The sequence below is a fragment of the Sander vitreus genome, chromosome 4 (assembly GCF_031162955.1).
Source record: "Sander vitreus isolate 19-12246 chromosome 4, sanVit1, whole genome shotgun sequence".
NCBI lineage: Eukaryota > Metazoa > Chordata > Actinopteri > Perciformes > Percidae > Sander > Sander vitreus.
In genome coordinates, this window is record NC_135858.1 from 20,043,181 (window position 1) to 20,067,735 (window position 24,555).

General features: G+C 40.8%; 1 protein-coding gene across 2 annotated transcripts; it reads right to left on the reverse strand.

The window, feature by feature from the left end:
* Positions 1 to 5,998: 5,998 nt before the first annotated feature.
* On the reverse strand, positions 5,999 to 19,295 carry fam210b (family with sequence similarity 210 member B). Of its 2 annotated transcripts, XM_078248932.1 has the most exons (4): positions 18,442 to 19,295; positions 18,242 to 18,351; positions 9,443 to 9,636; positions 5,999 to 7,067 (listed from the first exon to the last, which is right to left on the reverse strand). In XM_078248932.1, exons 1-4 carry the CDS (start codon positions 18,767 to 18,769, stop codon positions 6,851 to 6,853), a joined length of 849 nt encoding a protein of 282 aa, XP_078105058.1. In that variant the 5' UTR covers positions 18,770 to 19,295; the 3' UTR covers positions 5,999 to 6,850. The 2 variants fall into 2 exon arrangements, with proteins under 2 accessions (XP_078105058.1, XP_078105057.1); XM_078248931.1 differs by having other exon boundaries at positions 18,242 to 19,286.
* Positions 19,296 to 24,555: the final 5,260 nt, after the last annotated feature.

The following is a 24,555-nucleotide window of genomic DNA, read 5'->3' on the forward strand; positions in this document are numbered from 1 at the left end:
ATACACATAAAACTGTAAAGTGCTACTAACTAGGATTAGAGTTATATTGCTGTCAAATACAGTACACACACATATATATATATATATATATATACAATTTTTATTTTTTAAACATGGAAGTAATTTAGTAGGTAGCTTACTCCCTTCAGCTGACACTGAGAGGTGAACAATGGTTACATTCACAGCTGTTGTCAAGTTGTGATGAATAGCTCCGCCTAACTACTCAGGAATAATGCTTAAAACAGAAAATGAGTCCAAGTTGTGAATAAATGTATTAAACATTTGTGTTGTGCCTGGTCAGCACTGTTTCCAGTTAGTTCAAAGAAGGAGGAAAGGCGAGTAGGGAAAAAAGAAAAGACGAGCTGGCGAGTGGTATAGTGGCACAAAATCAAGCTCTCAGCAGCTCCACAATACCCCATTAGTCTTCATTTTCCGCAGGACATGCAACAGGGCCCTTACGTCTTGAGGAACAAACTAAAATTTATTGGGCTGGCCAGTTCAGGCTAATTGAAAGAAATTGTCTGTCTGTTTGCTTTCCATTAGATTTGTAGGGGATGGTGGGTTGGGGTGGGGTGACGATCTGGGGCCTGAGCTTGTTGCCCTCCACTCGACACCCTGGCCTTGTTTCCTGTTAATGGTTTGATCCATGAGTGCCCTCCACTGAGCAGACAGTCTGAGCTGTGGGAATCATTTAAGGAGGAATCGTTTAAGGAGGATTTATGAGATGCATTCATTATGAAGTGTGTACAGGCAAACCAACTTCGATCGGTAATGGCAGCTCAGTGGTGGTTTACGGTGCTGTTTCTGCACTTGCTGTAGTTTTGGTTCAGTCCTCTACCAGAGTGCAAACATACTGATTATGACTGATCATCTCTGCCCTGTGATTTTGAAATATTGTTTTAGATGCCACACAATGAACTTCAATAAATGTTGATTTGGGATTATAGCTGGTTTTACTGCAAGTCATTAGGTTCTTGGTATATTGCTTTTTATTGTTATAGTGTCCAAGCAATTGGAGGCAATGGTGAACTTTTGTTTTGAAATCTGAAGGACACATGTTCAATTTCCATCTTTGTCAAATTCCATATTTGTCAAAGAGTCATTGAGCAAGATATCATAAACCTACCTGATGCAGCAGCCAGTTCAAATGACCTTTGCCCTCATCTCTATGAGCAGAAATCTAGTCCCTCTGTCAAAGAGGAAGATAATATTATACCGGAATAATTAAAGATAGAAGATATGTAGAAGATAATCACATTTTCAACAACTTGGGTCTTAATATTTTCATACTTTTGGCCTTCATTTCTCTCCGTTATACCATTTCATTCAACAACTTCATTACTGAGATCTGCAGACATAGTGATGCAGCATTGGGTGTAGGGCTGGGCTATATATATATATATATATATATATATATATATATATATATATATATATATATATGAGACTTGATATCGTCTTAAATTTTGGATATCGTGCCTTTACTTTTTTGCGAAAGCACCAATAGTCAACCCTACAATATCGCCGCATAATTGACATCGTTGTATTTGGTTAAAAAATATCGTGGTATTTGATTTTCTCCATATCGCCCAGCTCTAATTGGGTGAACTGTCATTCATCATGCAGAGCTACTTCGAAATGTGATTTTTTTTTTTTTTGAAGGTACAACTTTCTGTAGTTGTGTGCAGGCACAGATATGTATTGCAGTGCACATGTATAAACAAATCAGAAATGAGCACATTTTGTTTTGACATCCAAATAAGTAAATACATAATAAGGTTAATTTGCTAATTTGTTCAAAACCTGAAACCCTCTAATGTTGTCTGCCCTTTTGGACACACTTTTTGAACACTTAAATATCTAAAAAAAACACACACTGTAAATTAATCCTGTTATCGACTAAGAAACATTGTTTTAGTGTGCTTTTAGAGGTGATCTACCTGGATGAGAATAATTTATAGGTAAACAAATCAAATACATGAAAACTAGCCCCTAACCTACCAATTCTGGATGGAAAGGTAACCATATGAAAACACCAGATGTAGGAGAGCTGGTTGTATTTAATTTTGCAAACTAATGCTGCATATGTTTTTACTTTTATTGTGAGTAAATCTTCACTAGAAAATCTTTTGAGGAAACAAATCCCATGGTTACTCCTTCAGCCATTTGAATATTTTTGTGACCAGTACATCTTTTTAAAAACAATATTGTGAATCCACTGAAGACAAGATGGAGGCCACAGTCTTCTGCCAATGTGTGCTTTGTATTAAATTGAGTTTGACTAAGAAGGGGAGGATTAATTGGACTGAGAAAGGACGGAGGTGCCGCAGTACACTGCATCTAGTATTCTGAAGTATTGAATTAACAAAGCGCAAACTGAATGACTCAGCTGCCTGTTAGACAAGTGACAGGCATTCAGCCAAGTTACAGTAACACACAGTCAAAAACATAATCCACAACTGCCAAAAACACTTAAAAAACGTATCCCTGCTGCTTCCTCTCCCTCCTCTTCTCTTTCACATGCTAGACATACTCTTTGCCTCTCCATCTCCAACCTTGCCTCCCTCTCTGCTCGGTTATAATTGCTCACATTTAACAGCTGAGCTTCTGAATCTTGAGGAGCAATGAGAATGCGGAGGCGGCAGCACGCACGAGAAAATAAATAAATGCACGCATCTCTGGTGGAAATTGACTGGCACCAGTGTTTAAAATAATAAGATGCAGCTGTTGATAGTTGCGACTGTCTCCAGGTTTACTTCCCCGTGGCCCCTGTGGCAGCAGAGGAGCGGTGATGAAGGCAGACAGCTGACAGGTGCTCCAGGATGATGCTGCCATCAGGTGCATCTGCTAAACTTAACTCGGAGACAGGAGAGGAGAGAGAGGGAGGGGAAAAAAGCTAAAGAAAAAGATGCTCGAGCAAGAGAGTGAGTGGGGGAGAAGGTAGAGAGAAATGGACAAAAACTATGGGAAGAAGATGCAAACAAGAGGGAGATGGAGGATAGAGAGCATGCACTAGAGAGGGAGAGAATAAGTGTGTGTTTGTGTATGCAGTGTGTATGATTGTGTGCACTTTGAAATTTTATGCCCGTCCTTCCTGTAAAGAAATACACAGGATGTCTTTGAACCTTCGAGGTTGCCTCTCCGTCTAGACGCAGACACTCTGGAGGGCTAACAAGTTTACTGAGCGGGTCAGGAGATGGGGAGACGGCAGGGGAAAAGTAATAAGTGGAGATAATGAGCAGGTGCAGAAAATGATGGGAGAGGAAACATAAAGAAATAATAGAATGAAGAAATTAAATAAAAGAAGGTGCAAGAGGAAGAAAAGGCAGCTTGTCAGGGAGTGTGTGTGTGTGTGTGTGTGTGTGTGTGTGTGTGTGTGTGTGTGTGTGTGTGTGGTCTGTGTGTGAGAAAGAAAGTATGTGCTGTTGCCATATGTTTCTATATCACTGCATGCATCAGCACTTTGCAATTACTATATACACACACACCTTCAAACTCTTGTGTCAGAAATGCAGCCTGGGTTTAAAAATACAGCCATAATGGATTCACTGTTTGTGCTGCTCTGACAGTGGTGACGCTGACGGTGTATCTGACTTTAATAAAAAGGTGCAGCAAACACAAGTCAGGAGCTGAGGCAAGGATTGAACCCCCTTGACCCCCCCTCGTGCTGGGGGAGGGGCCCTTCATCAAACTCGAGGCCAACCGGATGAAATGTTCACTCTTATCATGACTCGGTTGAGCAAAAGGTGACGCGAGTGTAACCAAGGAGCTGATCTTTAGCTGTCTCTACACGTGCACGCACGCACGCGCACGCGCGCACACACACACACACACACACACACACACACACACACACACACACACACAATACGCAAATGCACAGCAGTGTGGAAGGAGAGGAGGCTGACAGAGCCCAGTGCATCGCAGGTAGTCCGACAGAGTGGCTGGGAGCGCTGTCACCAATTTGTTCCTAGCCATGGGGGACATGCAGGGGATGGAGAGGCGATGGCAGCTCCCTGTCCTCATCATGGCTAATGAGGCCTAGGCTTCTCCTTCTTTCTCTGTGTGTGTGGGTGTGTGCAAGATCGGTTTATATCACTTCATGTCACAGTGCTGCCAAAGCTCCTATTCTTGAAAAACCGGGGTTGATATCTGGCAGAGACCACGGTGCATTCTTTTAGTTCTCCAAATACAACTCTCCTGGCTGAATTATTTACCGGGCCGAGAAACACACAAAGAGAGAGAGGAGATCAGGTCTTGTTCAAGGCAGCTACTATTCAATACAGTGCAGATCTTCAGGGACACCACACCAGCTGAGGTTTGCTTGCTGTGCTGGCTGACCCTTCAAACCATCAAGGAAAGAGAGAGCGAGGAAAGGAAGGTAGAGAGGAGAGAAATTGCATCATACCTGCTGTGATAAAATACAGCCAGAAATAATAAATGTCTTAGGAGGACTAAAACGGGTTAGTGTATAATGACATAACCCCACACGGTACACCGTCATAACAGTGCTTTATTTCAACCTTTTAATAATGTAGTTTTTTTTAACAGTAGTGTTTCAAGTTGAAGTATCATCCAATTGTCTGTGACAAAATTCTGTAAATGGTTTCATGTTTGAGTGATTTCACAATATTTGTACTCTGACTTTATCATTGCTTTGTAGAAACACATTGAACAACACTAAAGAAGTTTGGGAAGCGTTTAACTATATCATATCTGTGGGATGCATGAGGCGTGATGCTCCTTCATGTGATATAATGCTGGTATCTATCTTGAAGACATTAATAGTACGAAGACATTCAATCTTATGAGAGATGAGAACTGTATGATGTCGTTTCAGAGTGATGGAGGAAGAACAGCACTGTATTTGTAGTTCAGGAGCTCCCCAGTGTGGTAGAAAAGGAGAAGTGCAACCAAAGGTGGCACATCTCCATATATTAGGTTGAAAAGTGATGCAGTGACATAATAAATATAGTTCATTTTCTTAAGCTTTGTCTCTATCTGCTGGGACTTACTGCACAAAATTGGAAAAGTGCAAAGCAGCTATTCTAACGGTTTCCTCCGGGATAAAAGCAAACTGGTTGTGGAAAAACTTCCTCTTGTTAAAAATAAACTATTATACAACAACAAATATGAAAACTTCTGAAGCAAATTGGTTTGATATGACTGATGTGTTGGCAAACAGGTGTTCATTTCCCTTCCAACATACATGGAGCAACATAGTATTCATTAAGAGTCTCCATCAAATCCCAAGGGAAAAATCTGTCTGTAGCTGTTTAATGCTCCACAGTGTTCATCAGCTAGTCGCTAACTTTGCATATGTGCAGTTTGGTGCTGGGCAGGTAGTGCACTGTGGGTTTTTAAAGCTACTTGTTGAAAATTGCTACCTGACGCTGTCGAGTATGGTGAGGGAGAATAAAATCCGTAAAGTTGCAGGTTGTAAAAAAAAAAACAAAAAAAAACAGTGACCTAAAAGTGTAGAACTGAGGGGAACTGCAGTCAGTCAAGTCTTTGTTGGTTTATCACTACTAGCGACTACATATTACATTATAGTGGCGATGCGGAGCTGGACGATTATGCATTGATGCTGTGACGGACCATAATCAATTATTGCCTACTGATGTAACTTGTTTTGCCGGTCACTGCTTTTTTAGTTTTTGCCTTTTGTCTGCTGTGTTCAGACGCCGCTACATTCAGGAAGTGTCTTTTTTAAGCGCAGATACAATAAAAAGGGGAGTTCATATAAATCTGACTGCTTGAATTTGTCAATGAAAGCCATGTGTAGCAATATATAATAATATTCAGAAGGTGACGCATCGTGATGTCGATTCGAATTGTTGACAGGACAATCGTAATCAAATTGATTTGACCCCATTACAGTCACTTGATCCATTGTTAATATGAAAGTATAGATTATAGCAGCTTTAATTGTAGTCAAATAAAACCTAATTGACTTATTGTGTGATGGTGGTATTTCATAATAAAAACACACCAAATATAAAAGGCCGCTTCCTTTTTTAATAGTAAAATACAGTCCATTAAATCAGAAAAAAAAACTCACAAACCAACAGTCATTATCAAAAGCTTGCAATGAACTACAATCAGCTTCACTCAGAGATTAATGTCCTCAACATTTCTGCTTGGGCAGTGGCATTTGCAAAATTAAAGAACAAGAGGGAGAGAAGATAAGAGAGAAAAAGATAGGAGAGCAACAGCAAAGGGATATACTGGGAAGAACGTGGATGCTAGTTAAGGTAAGAAGAGAAGTTGCAGGGAGCAAAACGGCAGAAAATAAAAACAGTGTAGGAGAGAGTCTGAGCTAGGTAAGGAGAGAGAGAGAGAGAGAGGAGCGAGGTAGGACACAGAGAGAGCCTGACTTATTCTGCTGATTCACATAACATAACACCAGAACATGGCCTAGTCAGTTAACGGGGAACAGTGGAGGAGAGATCACCTTTTTCCACTTGTCCCTACGGCGAACCTTCACAGCATTAAGAGACAAACCTGCCCACTGAAAGAGCTTTAAATCCCTGATCATACCTCTGATTGTAAATAAATACGAGCTTTTTCAGCCTTTGTTTTTGGAATGCACACATATGTAACATGACTTCAAATGCACATGTTTTTCAAAGAGCTGTTACACTTTAGACTTTTTAATCCTACAGAAACACAATTTAAACACTTTGATTCTTGAACTCTTCTGAACTAACAAAGGAAATGTTTCACCTGAATTCACAATGACAACCGAGAAAAGAGGAGGCATTTCTAGATAACGAGTAAGGATATATACAGGCGTTTTAATTATGGCCATTAACAGTCAGTTGCTCGATGAGGCAGCAGAGGAGAGCCATCAGGGTGCAGGTGTGGGTGGTTTGAAGAGACCAGTCTTTCTAAAGTAGCGCACGATGAGAGGCACGGACACCAGCGTGATGCTGATGCGAACCGGAGCGAAGAGCTTGTGGACGGCGTAGGCCAAGACGAACGTGCTCGTTCCTGCTGCCATTTTAGACTGAACGACTGCCTCGCTGAAGCCCATTTTGCACAGCACGCCAGTCATATCGATCCCACTGGGGAGACGGATGACACAGAAAACTGGTTAGAAGTACATAGAATACACATTAGGCAATCCATCACATATTTTCTCTTTACATTTTCTTTTTAATAAATGACATGCAACAATAATCATATACATGACTTTCAACATGAGGCAGGAGGGGAAACTATTTTTTTTTAAATACATTAATGAAAAAAAGTTTAACGAAACATTTGAAAAAATAAAAATCAATTTAAACAAAATAAAGTCAACCATTTAAAAAATAAATGAACATAAGTACACCATATTGAGAATATATACACAATAGTAAAATAATTAGCAGTAGTAGCAGTAGTAGCAGTAATAATAATAAATACTATTATTAGACTATATTTGGACAATCAGCCATACAAAACCTAATGCAACTCCAACAATAACTCTCTATGGACCATTATCTGGATTACAACAGTCCACAAACCCAAAACAAACATTTACACAAAACATCTCAAAGAAAAAAAAGAAACTCAGATTTGAACTTGCAGGTGCTTCAGAGCCCAAGAAGTAAGTCCTAAATGCCTCACACTGCAATAACAACGTATTTGTGTTACTGCCAAGCTTTTGCTCCTGGCTGGTTGCATATTCAATGATTTCTAGAGATTAAATATAAAGAAAACAAATCCCTTTTGGGTTTACACAAGTGGTTAGCAGTGCAAATCTCCTTTATCTCCACCAGAGGGAGCTGTGTTCAATAAAGAATGAATACTAGTTTATTTAGCAGCCTTTTGAACCATTTAAACTGATGACATTAGCATAAGAAGCATTGCAATCTGAAATCACACAAATCAAAGAGGGTTTAACAAGCCTTTGCGAGACAGTTTTGTAGTCGTGGCATTTTCATCTGAGCTATTCTGGGAAATAAATATGTAAATGTGCAAACACGAGGCTTAGAGCTGCTTCAATCAATACGGCATCTCACTCTCTCTCACATTAACAGCTCTCTGTTGCACTCAGCAAACGTTAGTCCGCTAAATCTAAGGATCCATCTGCACCTTTACAACTGTTTACCCAGCACACAGCACCGCATTAGCAGGCCACATGCCTGCGCTCTGTGGCCTCACATTTAGGGTCACTTTTCAGTCGAGGGTCATTATCAGCTATATGAGGAAATGTCTAAACTGTCAGATAATCTCTGCCAAGTCTCTCTGGTATTCAAGCCCCTGGTATGTGGCCACACAGACAGACAAGAGCCTGGAAATTGTCTGGAGTGATACTCTTAACAAAACCAAGGTTGTGCTGTGCTGCTTTAGCCTTTCACTGTCTGTCACTTTAAATGGAAGATTACAAAGTACATAAGTTAGTTGAATAAAGTGTCAAAGATTTTAGATTTTGCATGTGTTTGTAAAGTTACAAGTCTAAAAGAAACACTTTGATGAGAAAATGGACTCATGTTTTATTCAACATGATTTTAGTGTCTGTCTGACTCAGGCAGTAATTTTTTAACAACAGCAGGACCGGCATAATGTGGCTGACTGAGTGGACATTCTCAAGAGCCCGTGGTTCACTTTCTCTCATAACAGGTCCCATTTTTCTGACAATTTGCACCAGACACTGCATTCATCGGTGTAAAAGCAGCCCACGGGTCAGTAATTTCCTGTGCACATCTTTATAGGAAATGTTACACTTGGATGCTCTTACACTGCTAGATAATCAGTAAGTGATGTTTTATGCATTCCAGAGCTATTTTGTAATGTGTTGAGTACATTTTACTTTTCTGTAGTACGCGTTCCCTTTCAGCCTGCTTCATCTGCTTTTACTTCAGTCAGTGATTTCCGACATTTCTCAAAATACGTGGATACTTCAGAATGTTGCCTTCAGCTGTAGGCTGTGTATGGTTTATCAGTGTTTTAAGCAATTATGGTTATGGTTAGGTGCCTTGAAGTCAACGGTCGCAGCGCTGCCTGGAAGGAGACGTTGAGGGCTTAAAACACCTTCGAGCCTGTGTATGATCAATGGGGACTATACGGCTTGTCGTCAAAGGAATCTCTTTTTCTCCACCTGCTGAGAATCAGTATCTAGAAATATGCTCTTACTGTTTGATTCTCGGGAATAATTAAAAATGTGGTTTTTCTCTGTCACATTGTAGCCACACTTGAAATTGTGACTCTGCTGCAAATAATCAATTAAGAATCTTTATTAAGACAATCAACAACAGTAAGAAATGTTATATTACAAAACAAGAAAGTAGGACCAGATGTATGCCCAACACGTTTGTCAATCCCTCATCTTCGTTTTGAAAAAATGGGAATAAAGACTAAATAAAAATATAGATCCTGCTGCTAACAGAACTTCCTATATGTGGCCGCTGGTCCCCCACCTGTAGAAAAAAGCAATAATTTGATGTTTTGTCACCTTGATAGGAGGAGGTAGAACATTCCGAGGGACATCAGGGAGATTCCAATGTGAAAGGAAACTCCTACCGCTCCATACTCCTTGAAGACTTTCTTTAGCTGCTGGGTCTTGTTTGGTTTTTCTCCCTCCGGCTCCCCCGGGGCCTTCGCTGTAGATGAGGAGGTAGTTGAGGCCTCCTTTAAATTCTGCTCGTCCTGGACAAAAAAAGAGCAGAATTGGAGGGAGTGAGCAGGCCAAAATGAAATGGGAGGATGAATTGAGAATCAATCCCTAGTGCTACAGGAAGCCGAGAAAAAGAAGGTGTCTATAAGGAGACAGAGTACATCTAGACATAAATGGAGAGGAGGGACAAATGGCAAAGAGGAAGTGGATTAAAATTGTGGGGATAGTTTCCAGTTGGCATACAAAATCGTGAAACTTTTTGTGTTAGTATTCAAAGTATTCCCTCAAACTACAAAACTTACAAGCTTCAAGATGGAGGCTTCACTACGGTTTCAACTGATGTCACAGATTTAACCTTTTGTTTTCATTTAAAGGTGCTCTAAGCGATGTCACGCGTTTTTTTAGGCTAGAACTTAACTAGCATTTTTTGTCACACAGCAAACTCTCTGTAGACAGCCCAGGCTCCACACACGGCAACAAAAACAAACTGTGCCAACCTGCACCACGAAACATAACAAACAGCATTCCAGCCAATAACCGACAAGAAGGATTTGGGGGTGGGGGTTGGGAGGGTTAGTGCCAGGAAGGGAGGGGGGAGGGGACGGGATGAGGAGGAGGGAGGGACGAGCTAGACTTTGTTTTGTTTGACATGACAACGTCAACAAGAAGTGACATCACCCAACATTGCTTACTCTAAGGTGCTCTAAGCACCTTTTAAATACACAAGGAAGAAAAGCTCAAAGAACCAAGCAATCATTTCCTTCAATATCCACTTGACATGAGTTGACAGTGTTTGTTTGGTGTTGGCATGCATAGTGACACAGAAACCTGACATTGATTTGTTTTTTATAGCATTTCATGCATCATTTAATAGCATTTACAGGTGCAATAAGTATGTACAAATTCTAATCACCTTTTGACCTTAAAAAAGTTTTTGCCCTTTGCCTTTAGTACCAAGCAGCAACCTCCTGTGCTGAAAAATGAAGCCAATGTGGAAGTGCAAAACACTGCAGTTCATTGAGTGGCCACTTGAGACTGGCTCCATAAGGAAGTCAATCCCCATTATGCCAGGACCAGACTACACAAATTTAACTCCATTTTGACCCGACGGAAACGTCGCAGACAAATGTTCAAAGTCGTGCCCAATAAGGAGGGTCGGGACCGAGAAACGTGTGCCTTTACCTCCTGTAGTGGGACATAATCAAAGATCAGAAAGTCTAGCATGTCCAAATTTTTTGTCTTTTTCCGCCTAGTGTGACATGTTCTACAACATGTTCCTTGACATTGACCAATAGGAAGAGAGAGCGCTCTCTGGCGCACATATGTTAACATGGTGAAAAATGAGAGACGCTACGGCTGCTGTCAGGTAGAGGAAAGATACACACAGTGCCCATATAGGCTTTTTTCACGGCAGGGATCGCCCCGCTTCCCAGCATTGTACGCTAGTGGGCTAGCCACTAGCAGTTATGTTTCTCCTCACTTTGACCACTGACAAGCAAAGAAAACAGGCTACACCTTCCTACAACTACAATGGCTGCACCTAATTGGACGAACGCTACACGTGGGGCTCCCGGATTTCAAAACGGACCATAATGGCGGCTTGTTCAGAACACAATCTCTTATAATAGGAAAATAGTTAACCGAAACGTGTCTCTGAAAACATTTTAAGCAAGAAATAGGCCATGCAGTTGCTGAATCTGTATTTATTTCAGATCGAGAACGTTCAGTTTAAAAGATTTTTGAGAGGCTGCTGCTCCACGACAGCACATGATAATCGGTCTGGAGGCTGGTCGGTGTCATACTTATAGTGTTGCCACTCTTCTGTCCAAGACAGCAAGAATATTTGGCAACATCTCTGTTTAGTCTGACATAGTGACTGTCGTGAAAGACAAAATGGTGTAGTCTAATCCTGGCATTAGTCTTTATCCACGACGTTCCACTTCTGGGATGGCTCCGTTGCCGTCGGAAATTCGTCCGATTTTCGTCTCTTTTCAGCCGGATGTCAGTCACCTTCCGTTTTCTTTGTGTTGGCATTTTAAACCCTTTTTTCCTTTTTATTTTTTCACTGTCTCCGGCAACTTAATTGCAACAAACATACAAAAGATATTGCAACTTTTATCGCAATTTTTTTACAAAAGCTCCCACAAAATCGGGCATTTTGGGCCGCAACAATCTCAAAAAAAGGCTGCGAAATCCTGGAGGGACTGCCATTTACACTTTACCTTTTTTGCCCTTTTTTGGATTAGGCAACATCATTGCACTGCCATGATGGTGATGGCCAGAGACACCGAGAGCCGCCCACTTTGAGCTTCATTTTGGCTCTTCAGAAATCTATGGGTGACGTCACGGAGACTACGTCCTTATTTTATACAGTAGTATTGACCCACTCTGAGTGCTTAAACAATATCCCATCACACGATTTATCAAACAAATAACAAAACTGCAGCAATGTCCAGAATTTCTTTTCCCTGACACAGAATCACCACACAAAGATGCATGTTGAAGACATTTTGTTCAAACTGAGTTACAACAATCTTTTATTTCATTCAGATAAGTATAAGGTCAGATAAAGAAAATGCATGCATCATCAAAATATAGAAGTAAAACAATGTGCTGTGAATTGGTGCATCATCTAGTTCAAAGTTGAGGTCATACAAGTAGGTCAAACAAAGCCTGTACTTTTATGAGCTTCCGCTATTCATCATGCAGCCGAGTCAGATGATTAAACATAGACTGCTGCTGTGTGGTTCAGGTAATTGACATTATCATTTACCCTTTCACACACTCGCATGCACCAAGTCAGTCACTCTCTCTTACAAGCACGCACACAAAGAGCTTCTCAGAAGTGCACAAACACAAACATTACTCCGTTTGTTGAACAAGCACCAGACACAATCCGCCTGTCTGACATGTAGCAGGGAGCAGGCAGGTCACTCCACTGTGTGCTGGCAGTAAAACAGATTAGTGAACTACAACACACTCAACAACAGTAAGACAACAGACTGCTACGGAGCATTGATGGTGTGGAAGTGACTCACGGAGCAGCTAGGGAGTGCAGGGATTTTAAGAAAAGAGAGAAAGCCTGCAGTATGTTGACTGTACAGCATGTCAATAAACCTAATCCTCCAAGGCTGCAGTTTAAAACAGTGGTTATGCTTAACGCAGCACAATCATAGACTGTATAAAATATGGACGTCGTCTCCATGACATCACCCATAGGTTTCTGAAGAGCCAGAATGAAGCTCAAAGTGCACGCCTCCGGCCATCACCATCTTGTCAGTGCCTAACGTCCAGCCACTCCAGCAGAGACAGGCCGAATGAAGCCTACAGTCTATGCTCGCCTCCTGCAGCCACGTCACTCAAAGCGACCATGTGTGAGGCATAATATGCATGTTCTGTATGCAAGTACTCTAGTATATTGACGTGTGAGTTATCCACACAAAAAAAACGTCCCCAGTGTGTAAAGGCCTTAACACTGTCTAAACTCTTACAGTTAACACAAGACTTCACAATTTGATATAAGGGAAAATAGAATTTGTGTTTGTTTGTGAATGTACTCGGTACTGAGTTGACTAAACAAAGCTTTGTGGTCATTTGGCTTAAAACTGTTGTCATGTCATATGTGAAAACCTTTCATCATATCCCCCTCAAAACCTAATTATCATTTTGATTTGGTATAATACTGATTTCTCAGGTACTCATTTAGTCAGTGTCCTGACTTTGTGTGTGGTAAATATGGTGTGAAACTGCTATCTACATTTTCCCAGGCTATGAGTTATACCTGTTTTGGCAGCTTACTGCTATAAAATCTCTTTAAACCGTCAGTCTGTGACTGGAGCCCCTGCTGCACCATACACCAAAAACAAGCTCAACTTTAAAAGTGCGTTATTTAAATTTTAGGGCTTCTTTCTTTCTTTTTTAGGAAATTTTGAAATTAGGTATGTACCAACACCAGAACTAGCAGACATGAATGTAAATAGGGTCATAATGAATATAATAAAGAATTACAGATCATGAAGTAACAATGCAGTGGAGTTTAAAGTAAAAAACTATTCTGAATCACAGAAATGCAGCATTCTTAAACATTTCAACTCCCAGAGAGCAGTCCAACGGCAGCCCTGTGTTCATATACAAGTAGGACTTCAATCAGGAAATATTTTAACAAAATATGTAAACAAGACCAACAGTGCATACAGAGCCAAAATTTGGTACTGTACAGTCTGTACCCAGTGCTATGGATACAAATCTGTCGGTGCCCACGGTTACCCATTTGCCTGGTCATGCTGCTGTGGTAATGCAATTACAACTAAATGGATTTTATGGAGCCCTTTCAGGTTAATTAGAGATTATGATTAAGGATAATGGGGGGGGGGAAATAATTTGACTTTTTTTTTTTTATGATGAGGGCCATTAAACTTAATATTTAAACTGGCAGCTAAGGGCAGCTGACAGGAGTGCATCCAGTGTGTCCAGTTCCAACTGAAGCCAAGTTATTCTAATATATTTTCTGTCAGGAGGTAACACAATCCTTCTCTGAGAAAACAGGAAGTAGCTCAGGCCTGTATGGAATTCATCTATTATTAGACACAGAATACAGAATACTGCAGTGGTCTCTTTAACAGGCAATTTATTATTATAGTTGTCTATCAAGTCATGTCAACTTGAACAGTGATGAGGGCAAAATATAGTGGGGCTGGTTTCAACTAAAGAAATTCTTAGCCGACTAACACTCATATAATTTTTTCAAGTAATTGATTAGTTAACAGATCTGTAAAACTTAGTTTTTCATAGGTTTCTCGGAAATAAGTCATTCGGCATGAAAAAGAAAATACTAATTGACTAAATAAATCTCAATCGACTAGGAGGGGGCAGCCATGAAATACAAGCTGATTAAAAAATGTGTGTACGAGCATACTTTTCTTGATAATTAACGTAGCAGAATGAGCAGATGAAAGAATACAGAAATCATAACTATGCTGATAATATGCATTAAAAGAGTAACTTTATGTCTTACAAAAATAGAAAAAATAATGATTTGGATACATTACAAGCATGCAACTGAAATATACAACAAATAGGAGTTTTGGCCATGTAATACAGTAGATTTAGGACACAAGGGGTAAAGCACCAAGTTCCATAGCTAAAATATGTATAAAGGCATATTTATTGTTGATTACGTAACTTGATTTGTAACCTCTACATGTTTAACAAAGTGCTGCAGGGCCTCAAACTGCGTTTTTACAGTAACTCTGTGGTCCTTTTTATATCTGCTTTGAACATGGAAGCATCCCACTGGTGTATTAAGCCCCGGACACACCGACCCGATAATCGGGTGTCGGACAGTCTGGCGAGGTCGGTGACTCGAGTCTGTTTGGTGTGTTCCGTGCCGTCGTCCGTCGGCCTTCATTTTGGCCGACCTGACTTGCTGGGTCGGAGGGCGGGCAGTCAGACCAATCTGATTGGTGGAGTGCTAACCCGGAAATAACAAGCGGAATGAGTGACGAACGCCTCTCAAAATCTGACAAATCTTTTAAACTGACCTTTGTCGATCTGAAATGAAGACCGATTCAGCAACTGTATGGCCTATTTCTCGCTTAAAATGTTTTCAGAAACACATTTCGGTGAACTATTTTCGTAAAATACGAGATCGTATTTCGAACAAGCCGGCATTACTATCGGCTGGAGAAGCCAGACCCACGTGACGCGTTCATCATTTCCGGTTTTAATTTTTTGTATTATGTCTCGCGCATGCGCAAAACGTACGCTCAAGACGCCGTTGCTTCGGTGTGTTCCGAGGCACTTTTTGGACCTCGGGGAGCAGACTGATCAGTTAAACTGCCTTTTCTGCCAACGGTCAGCCGTTGGGTGGGTGTGTCAGGGGCTTTAGTCTTCGAGATGTTTGCAATTGTGACATTCTGGTGAAAAGGTCAGGAATCTATTTTTTCTTCTTCTTAACATACAGTAACTTTCATTCATATCCTTTTACGCCTTTTTTGCTGCACTGACATTCTGCTTGCTTCAGACTGTCTTCCTTTGTTGGCCTGAGTCAGACAACTAATCAAGAGGGCAGATACAATGAAGAAGAAGGGAACAGGAGAAAAAACAAGCAGATCTTTTCTCTTTGCAGCAATTTGTCTTGCTAAATTTTGTTCCAAGCCCCCTGGATAAAACCAGTCTTGGTGACGTATTCACTGGCCTGCCAACAATGGACAATAGAAAGGCCAGAGTGGGCGAGGGAGCAGGCCTTTGCTTTTCAGAGGCAAGTCAGGCCAAGCGAAAAGTAAAGGCAGATAGCAGTGTGGGAGGGTCATGTGAGTGAGCGGCAAAAGGGAGTTGTGCTAAGGAGGGTGTATAGGAGGGGAACAGTGAGACTGCTGTGTCTGATAACAGCTTTTCAGATGCATGAAAACACATGCAAAGTCACAGTGGCATGCAAACACAGACAAAGACACACTCACATATAGACAGAGTGGTGAATCCCTCCTGTCAGAGGCTCAAGCTGAAGCTAAACAGTGACTGTTGAGTGTTTGGTCTTGATAAGACACAAAAGTCGGACTGAACAAAACAGTCACCTACTGCTATAGAACGATCTAATTTATTGTGTCATTAAAGGGGAACTCCACTGATTGTACACATGAAAGTCAAGAAGTCTAAGGGACCCCCTTTGAAAATGAGATGCTACATCTCAAGGGTTCTTCCTAATGAAAGACTTTCTGGCAAGTAATGGCCAAAATCGGAATCGGCAGGTCAGACTTGGGGGGGAAAAAAACGGAAATACGAATTGGCCAAAAAAATTGCAGTGTATCTTTTAGATTACAGCTAGACTTATGACCTTCCCTTCAGACCTTTCTGTTCTTTATGTGTTGGTTCTCCTGAGGGAAAAAAACATTTAGATTAAAATCATGAATTGTCCCCAAGCTCACCAACAATCAAGATTTTTCACATCGCCGAACCCTATCTCAAATATATATATATATATATATATATATATAGATAGATAGATAGATAGATAGATAGATAGATAGATATATATAGATATATATATATATATATAGAGATATATATATATATATCTCTAGATATATATATAGATATATATATATATACACATATATCATCAATAGCAATTTCTTGTTACTTGTCAGCCAACATCAGCATCAATATGTCTACAATAAGCGGATCTCGGCCAATATACTATATATCGGTCAAGTCCGAAAATAAAATTTTCACTATTTGCAAGAAAAGAGATCTTTGGGGTTTTGACCAAATGTTAGTCAAGGTAGCAATGTTGACCACGACTTTGAGCCATACTGAAATGTCTCGGCAACTATTGGATGCACTGCTGTGAAATTTGGTACAGATGTTTATGGTGCCATGAGATAAAGATGATTAATCCAAATGACTTTGGTAATTTGGTCTTTTCCTCTAGCGTCACCATCAAGTCAACATTTTTATGTTTCCAATACTTTGGTTTGTAATCACATCTCATCAAAGCTAATTCCCATCAGCCTAATCTGTATTTTGTGCTAATTAGCAAATGTTGATTTTTACCTTTATTTATTCAAGGGAGTTTCACTGAGAGGCAGCCTCTCTTTTGCAGGAACGCCCTGATCACATTCACACAGTTGCACACATTCACACCTGGAAGCTACCTAGCACAACCGCAGTCTGATCTGCTGGCCACTGAGCAGCTCCACTGGAGCGGTTGGGGTTAAGGGCCTTGCTCAAGGTATTAATGAGGGAGGGACAAGCGCTGCTCTTTCACTTTCCCACCCAGATTTTATCCTGTTGGTCTGGGGATTGAACCGACGACCTCCCAGTCACAAGTTGGTTCAATCACAAGTCCCGGTTAGCTTCTCTAACCTTTAGGCCACCACTGCCGTTGATGATGAACATGGCAGACATTAGACCAGAACATAGCATGTTAACATACTGATGTTAGCATTTAGCTAAAGCAATAATGTGCCTGAGGACAGCCTCTTGCTGGCATGGGTGTACGCTCTTAATCTTGTGTAATTATCTAACATAATCATTATATAATTCAGAATACGCCTTTAAACTCACACCCTGCATAACACTGAGTTATACAGTTTAGTAGTGTCTTTGCCCCAAGAACTGCCTATTGCAGGTCAAGATCACCCACATTTTGTATTCTATTACTCTTTCACATGTTGACGCGCCACTAAAAGAGCACATGCCAAAGTGCTTACTTAATTTTCATCTTATTCAAATTAAATGAGTTTGGATAAGTGACTCATTCTTACTATGACTATCCAGTTTCAGAGTCAGGTGTCTGTGAGCCTGTTGATCAACTCTGTAAATAAGATGTGAAGACAGTTTAAATATGCACGGACTACTGCGAATTCCCTGCAAATAGACAGCCCACATAGCTGTGCGCGTGCATGATGCCGTCATACAGTGTTGTATAACAAGTCTGTCTGGCTGTTACTTCAGAGGCCCAGGCAGGCGGGCAGCTTTTTGCATATTTCATGGTTTTGAGTTCAATCCGGGCACCACTGGGACATGGGGGTTTCCCCCACCAGTTGAACACTGTGTGGACATAGACTGGGACCTGTGCGCTCTTATTAACTGGTCACTGAGGTTAGACAAACACTTGAGCTGAATAGTTTAAATTACCCCTTTGTTGTTAGCTTTCTGCTCCTCGCCAGCGTCGCTCTTCTTCGTGGATAAGGCTCTGGTCTGCATGGTCCCTGTAGAGCACAGTCGACTGGAAACCCCCCAGTTACCTGTAAACAAACCATTACCCACCGGTTCCCCTCTACTGCCGTGGCGTCTGTTTGCATGCACGAGCGGCTGTGTGATAATATCTACATTACCGCCTTCACTTTGCCCGCGTTTGGAGAGATTCACAGCTATAGTAGCCACCCGGTCCAAGTGTCCCCAGTCAAAAGCACACGGTAAGTCCCGGTTCCGTACAGGTTGCCGGCCCGGTTGTAGTTGTTTCCCCAGGTGCACAGGAGTTGCATCGAGCCCCCCGACGGATACACAGAAACACCGGTAACGTTGAAACGTGTAACCTTTGCGTAATGTCAAAGTGACGTCCCTCAGTCTGTTTGCTTTGACTTGCACTAGAAACGAGCCCGATGACTTGAAAGCCTGATCCAGAGCCGCTGCAGACAGCTTCCCCGTGCGGCACAAAAACATTGTCGACGACCGCCCTGAAACGAGTTTAGTGTCTCCGAAAAAAAAAAAATCTAATAAAGCGAGTAAATCGTTTTGAACAACTAATTATGACTGTAAGTAGCTCAAATCATGCTGCCCTGTGCCCTCCTGTCTCCCTCTGGTCCTCTTGGTGACCGATTATCCCCAACAGCCAATGAGAGCTGACGCGCCATAGCAGATAGTAAAGCTTCACGCGAAGGGAGGGGGTATTTAAAGGTGTAACCGTGTTAATTCTTACAATTCGGCTATGTCATGAAACGTCTGTGGAGTATGTAACTGGCACTAATGCATGTATTTTTAAAGCCGGGCAGCTCTGTTTTAAGTACAATTTCAATAAGTAAAATTCTCTGCAGGTTCAGGCTGTTGACTCACTAGTTAAATCTGTAAAGTTCAGTAGGCTACAAATTTGATCTATTTGTTATATTCCATCCCGCATGCTTTCTCTATAATCATCCTCCATGCCAGGTAGAGAGATTGAGTCTTGAATATTGCTCCAGTTGTTGTCCTCTGTAGGAGCAAAGTAGGAGATGAGCTGATTCAAGCTCCACAATCCAAGCAACTGTTCATTAACTTATTCTAACCAGGTTATATTCGAACATGCTGTTTACAGTAAAGATCTGGTGAGGAGGAGGAAGGAGGTCAAAGTTGCAAGGCATAAAAAGACATAAAATATAAACAAACACATTTTTTTAAACAATCACAAACAGTCCATTAAAAAAAGAGGAAAAAAAATACATGTATGAGCATGCTGAATTCAGGTACAACAAAGACATCTGCAAAATAAATGGTTATGATAAACAATACAAAATACTTTTCATTGTTGTTGGCATTATCCGTGCTTTTTTAGGTGTTGCATACAGTGTTATCAGGAGATAAGGCTGTTCAACCAGCAGAAAGAAAAGATATCAAAAGTTAGCATGATGTCTTGTAGCCGTCCAGATCTCCCATGAAAAAAGTAAGATATAATGCACTGTCAGTGTTGTATTATTTGGTTATCAATGAGGCATTACTGCAGCATTTTAATTGTTGAACTGGTTGAGGTGGAACTACTTTAAATACCTTTTATTTACTCTTGTTGAGTAGTTTAATCTATAAAAATGCATCATCATTTATAAGATGATCATCTGTTTTGTATGTAAAGTCTTGATCTTCAAAGTAGCTGTAGCTGTTAAATGTATTACTTTCCCTTTATGTTTCTCATTTCAATGTGCATGCCTTTGCAAAACCAGACAGACGTGTTTACAAAAGCCCAACTAAAAAGGAAGTGGTAGGAGAGTACAAGATCAATAATAACTGTACAAGTTAAGTTAAATATTTTTAGTGTTTCATGTCTGTTGTAATCGCTGCATTGTGTGATAAACGCGGCCTGCTTTCAGTTGTAAAAGAGTCATTCTTTCCTTCCTTCTGGCCTTTTCTCAGCAAAGCCACAAGATCATGTGGGCTGACTTTAAAATAGCTTCATATTTGTGGTTGGGTAAAATATCATTTTATTAGGTAAATAATGTGTTAGAAAAATTTAGATATACATACTTTCTCTCTTGTTATTATTAAACTGTTTGTATAGAATAATATTATACTGAATACTCTAAACAAGATAACATGGAGCCATTGCGTGTCCTTGTCTGTGTGTTCCAGAAGGCATATATGCCCTCTCAGACCAGATAGGGGAGACGTCATCGACTCTTACCAGATAACAACTGACGACACCAACTCTTGTATCATGATTTCTTGCATTACACTTATTATAAAAAGCAGCTGTAGAGAGCTTTTCATTAGGTCATTGTCTGTACTATTCCGTGGTGCGGAGAAGGCCTCCTTTAATATCTCTTCAGTGGTCTCGGTCTATTCTTGATAATGAAATTATTCTAACAGAATGAAACACTATTTGCCAGTGAGGGGCCATCACTAAGTGTAAATGTTAAAAAGTGACATTAACATATCCGAGTATCAGTCAGATGTACTGTTACTCCCACAGCCATAAGGAAGGGGAATGCATTTGCCCTTGTTCCTTATGTGATAACATCATAAGACAGTACAGTCATAGAGAATTTAATGGAAAAAGATGACTGCAATGTTCCCCAGAAATATTGTTACACCCTAATGAAGGTCACGTGGGTGTAAAGGGTCAGATTAGGGCTTACAGAAATGAATCTCCCATGTTTTGTCCTGAGCGACTCTTGGATGGACATCATCCATGTCACATTCTCTGCTCAGTCAGCATTGATTGGGTTTTCAGGCCATAAGACGTGAATTAGGTTGGGCTGAATTAGGTTGAAAAGTGAGTTATATAGTATTATCATTGTTTCAACAGCAATATCAGTACATTCAATGTGTAGTGTAGTTAAAAGACAAAAACACAGAAATCCTGTTGGGTTCCAAACCAAGATAAGTGAAGCCACGGCAAACACACACAGTTACTTACTCACCCATCCTTCCTCTAATTCCAAATCATTCTTCTGGAGTATTGCTTGTGATTGTTTGTTGGGAGTATCTAGGGCGCCCTGACCTGGCACCTGACTGATGCAGAGAGAGGTGTACATACGGAGTACTGCACCCACAGTTAGTTATTCATTTGGGACACTTAAAGGTGGACATTTGCCGTTGAAGGAAGGAAGTGTTGCAGCTCTGGTGACGCACTCAGCAAACCAGTTAATCCGGTGTATTGAAACAAGCCTAACTGTTTGTGAACTTAAACATTTTGTTCTTTAGTTAAAATTCAAGTTGTTTTAGCTAACATGCTCACGATGACAATGCTAACATGCTGATGTTTAGCAGGTATAATCTTTACCATGTTCACCATCTCAGTTTAGTGTGTTAGCATGCTTTTTACTGTTATTGCGCTAGAAGACCTTCATTTGGTCCCGAGGGGCAATTGGTTCTGCCGCAGTAGCAATAAAAACAACAACAACAACACAGTGCGAGACACATGGAGTACAAAAGTTACAATATTAGTGAAAAAGAAAGAAAAGGAGCGAGAAACAGGCATGGTAAGAAAATGTGCTGATGCTACCCGTGCTTTAAAGAATTGAGCGGTGAAATGGCAGAGGGTGTAAAGAGAATTTCTATCTGTGTTGGAATGGTTGTCTGACAAATCAGGGGATCACCAGAGTTATTCCAATTAATCCTAAGGGGAACATAAATCCCCTCTCCATCTAATAGTTGTTGAGATATTTCAGTTGTGCTGGACCACGCTGCTAGTGTATAGCTTAAAATAATGAATATTGTGATAATTATTTCAACTATATCAGTCAGCGTTAGTGTCAGTAGCTGTTGCACCGACAACATCTCATTCTAGAGTGAGTACGTAACTTCAATCTCGAGTGTAAATCCCCTCGATCGATAAGCTTTTATCAGCGGTAGGACAGACAGACATCTTAAATTCAGGTCAAATTGGACATTGAAGCCCAGTTAAGTCCAACAGAGTCTGGGAACCGGGCAGAAGTTCTGACCCACTGAGCCATCCATGTGTTCTTTTTGTGCAGCTCCTCTATCTGTCTTCTAACAAGCTGGCAGGATGGTCAATGGTTGGCCTCCTCCCAGCGTAGGCCCACTTTCAGGCCTTCCTTCCACCCTTCATTTGCCTGCTGTCTTTATTTCATCAGTGCAAACGTCTCTTCTTTCCACCCATCCCTACATCATGGTGGGCAGTGTCTAAGCAACTCCTGGCATTGGTTCATTTTCTTACTTTATCCTCCGCACTCCTGGATGCTCCTCAGTGCCGTCCATCATCATCCCTCCATTTATGTGTCCAGCAGAGTGGTCAGTATGCGTCTGTATGCTCATTCTGGCACTGATCCACTTTTCCCTTCAGTGAAGAGGACTAAAGGACTGGGACCTGAGCCAGCTGGCCTGGACTCAGTGTAGCTCAGGCACAATAGCAAAAGCCAGGCCACGCAGAGGAGGTTAATGCAGCCTGAATCACGTGCTTTCAGCACCATTGTCCTCTCTGTCTATATGCCTTAGACATACTGAGGGAGCTTCGGATGAAAGGGTGATTCTCTTAACATTTGCTTAAGACACATCGAGAACTGTAACTTGATGGAGATGTTTTGACAAATTAATGTTATGTTTTCAAATCCCTGAGCTGACACTTAACATTACAGCGCTTTTCAAAAATACTCAGACACTTTACAATGAAACCAGTACATTAGCCAGTAGGTACTGTAAATATTGATAAGACTTATCAGTGCCAAAAGGGCACTCCCCTAAAATCAACAGCAATGAAAGTGAAGAAAGTGATGAATAAGCTACAGTGGTAGCCAGTGGCTGCCATTTTCCATGTGAACTGCAACAGGAGAATCTGAAAGTGGACATATTTAATGGCAGAAATGTTCAGAAATCCCCAAAATGTGGCTCTTTAAAAAAAAAACTAACTAAATATTACTATTGCATTTTTTTTAATCTTCTTTACTTGTCTCTCTGTTATGTGTCTGAAAAATGACTACTGGGTGCAGCCTGTAGAAATATTGACCCTGCTGACCCCACAGCCAGTGAATGAGAGGAAGTTCAGAAAGACAGAGGGGAAAAAAGACAACACAGAACATCATTGAAGGAAGCAGCTGATGCTGGGCCAAGACCCTAACAGCTGTGTGGTGCAGGACGGTCCAGCCTCTGGCTGTTTCAGAACAGAAAAGAGCTGTTGAAGTAGGGCAGAGCAGACGTGGCAGAGTGAGATAAATTGTTCGTAACCTTCATACGGCATGCAAACGTGAGCTGCACACAGTATATTCATCTGACTCCAGCAATAAAGTGTCTGAATACAGTTTGAAGAAAATAATGATGCTTTTAAAAGCTGAGCAACAGTAAGAGTAGTTAGTGTTTCTCAATGTGAGAGTGATGCATCCACCTTTGAGGCTGACAACTATGCATGCTGCCAGCTAATTATTATTTTCACTATCGCTTAATCTGATTATTTTCTCGATTAATCATATCATAGTTTGACCTATGAAATGCCTATGGTGATGTGTTCAAATGTCGTTTTATCCAATAAAGATGTTTTTTTGGGCATTTGTAGGCCTGTATTTGACAGGACATATTAAGACAGGAAAGGGGTGAGCAAAGGGGAACAACATGCAGCAAAGGGCAGGTTGGATTCAAACCCACAAACGCTGTGGCAAGGACTGAGCCTTTGTACATGGGGCGCAACCGGGCGAGCTACCCGGGCACCCTGGTGTTTAACACGTCTGCTGGTGTCCACGCCTGCAGGGCACATTCTTAATAAAACTGTAAGAAATCCATCATACCTGACAAGAGCTTTACAGCTTTACTAATTCAGAAGAGAGCATGTAAAATTCTCAAAATATACAATTTATTCAAAATATGTTAATGCAACCATCAATATTCCAGTAATTACAAAATCAGTAGTTTTGCCATCTTTATAATCTTATTGTTATAGGCAACAAAGCTTGCAGATAAACACAAGCTTTGATATAGATATACCATGAGGACACAGGGTTCTTTTTAACAGCTGACTGTCGTGGCTAATACTGACCAGGTCGTAGCTCAAAATTACAATTGGATGTGATCTGGAGTTCATTAATTAATAAGGAAGCAGAACTGACATTTTAATTGCATTGATTGCAGCAGCTTGGATAAACTCAAACTGGAGGAACTCCAGTGAGTTTAAGCTGACTCATAACAAGATGATGTCACTGCCTTTAGACACTTCTTAAAAAGGAACCAAAAATAGAGGATATAGCAATCTCTTTGAATGTGACTTAGTTTGTACTTCCTCAAATTGAGTTAAAAAACAAACTTCTTCCTATGAG

Excerpts from the sequence above, each read along its gene's own strand:
- fam210b (XM_078248931.1), bottom strand. The coding sequence starts at position 18,769 with ATGTTTTTGTGCCGCACGGGGAAGCTGTCTGCAGCGGCTCTGGATCAG. Across the intron at positions 9,637-18,241 it reads AGAAAGCTAACAACAAAGGG|GACGAGCAGAATTTAAAGGA; the intron begins GTAATTTAAACT and ends TTTTTTGTCCAG. Across the intron at positions 7,068-9,442 it reads TTCTACCTCCTCCTATCAAG|TGGGATCGATATGACTGGCG; the intron begins GTGACAAAACAT and ends CCGTCTCCCCAG.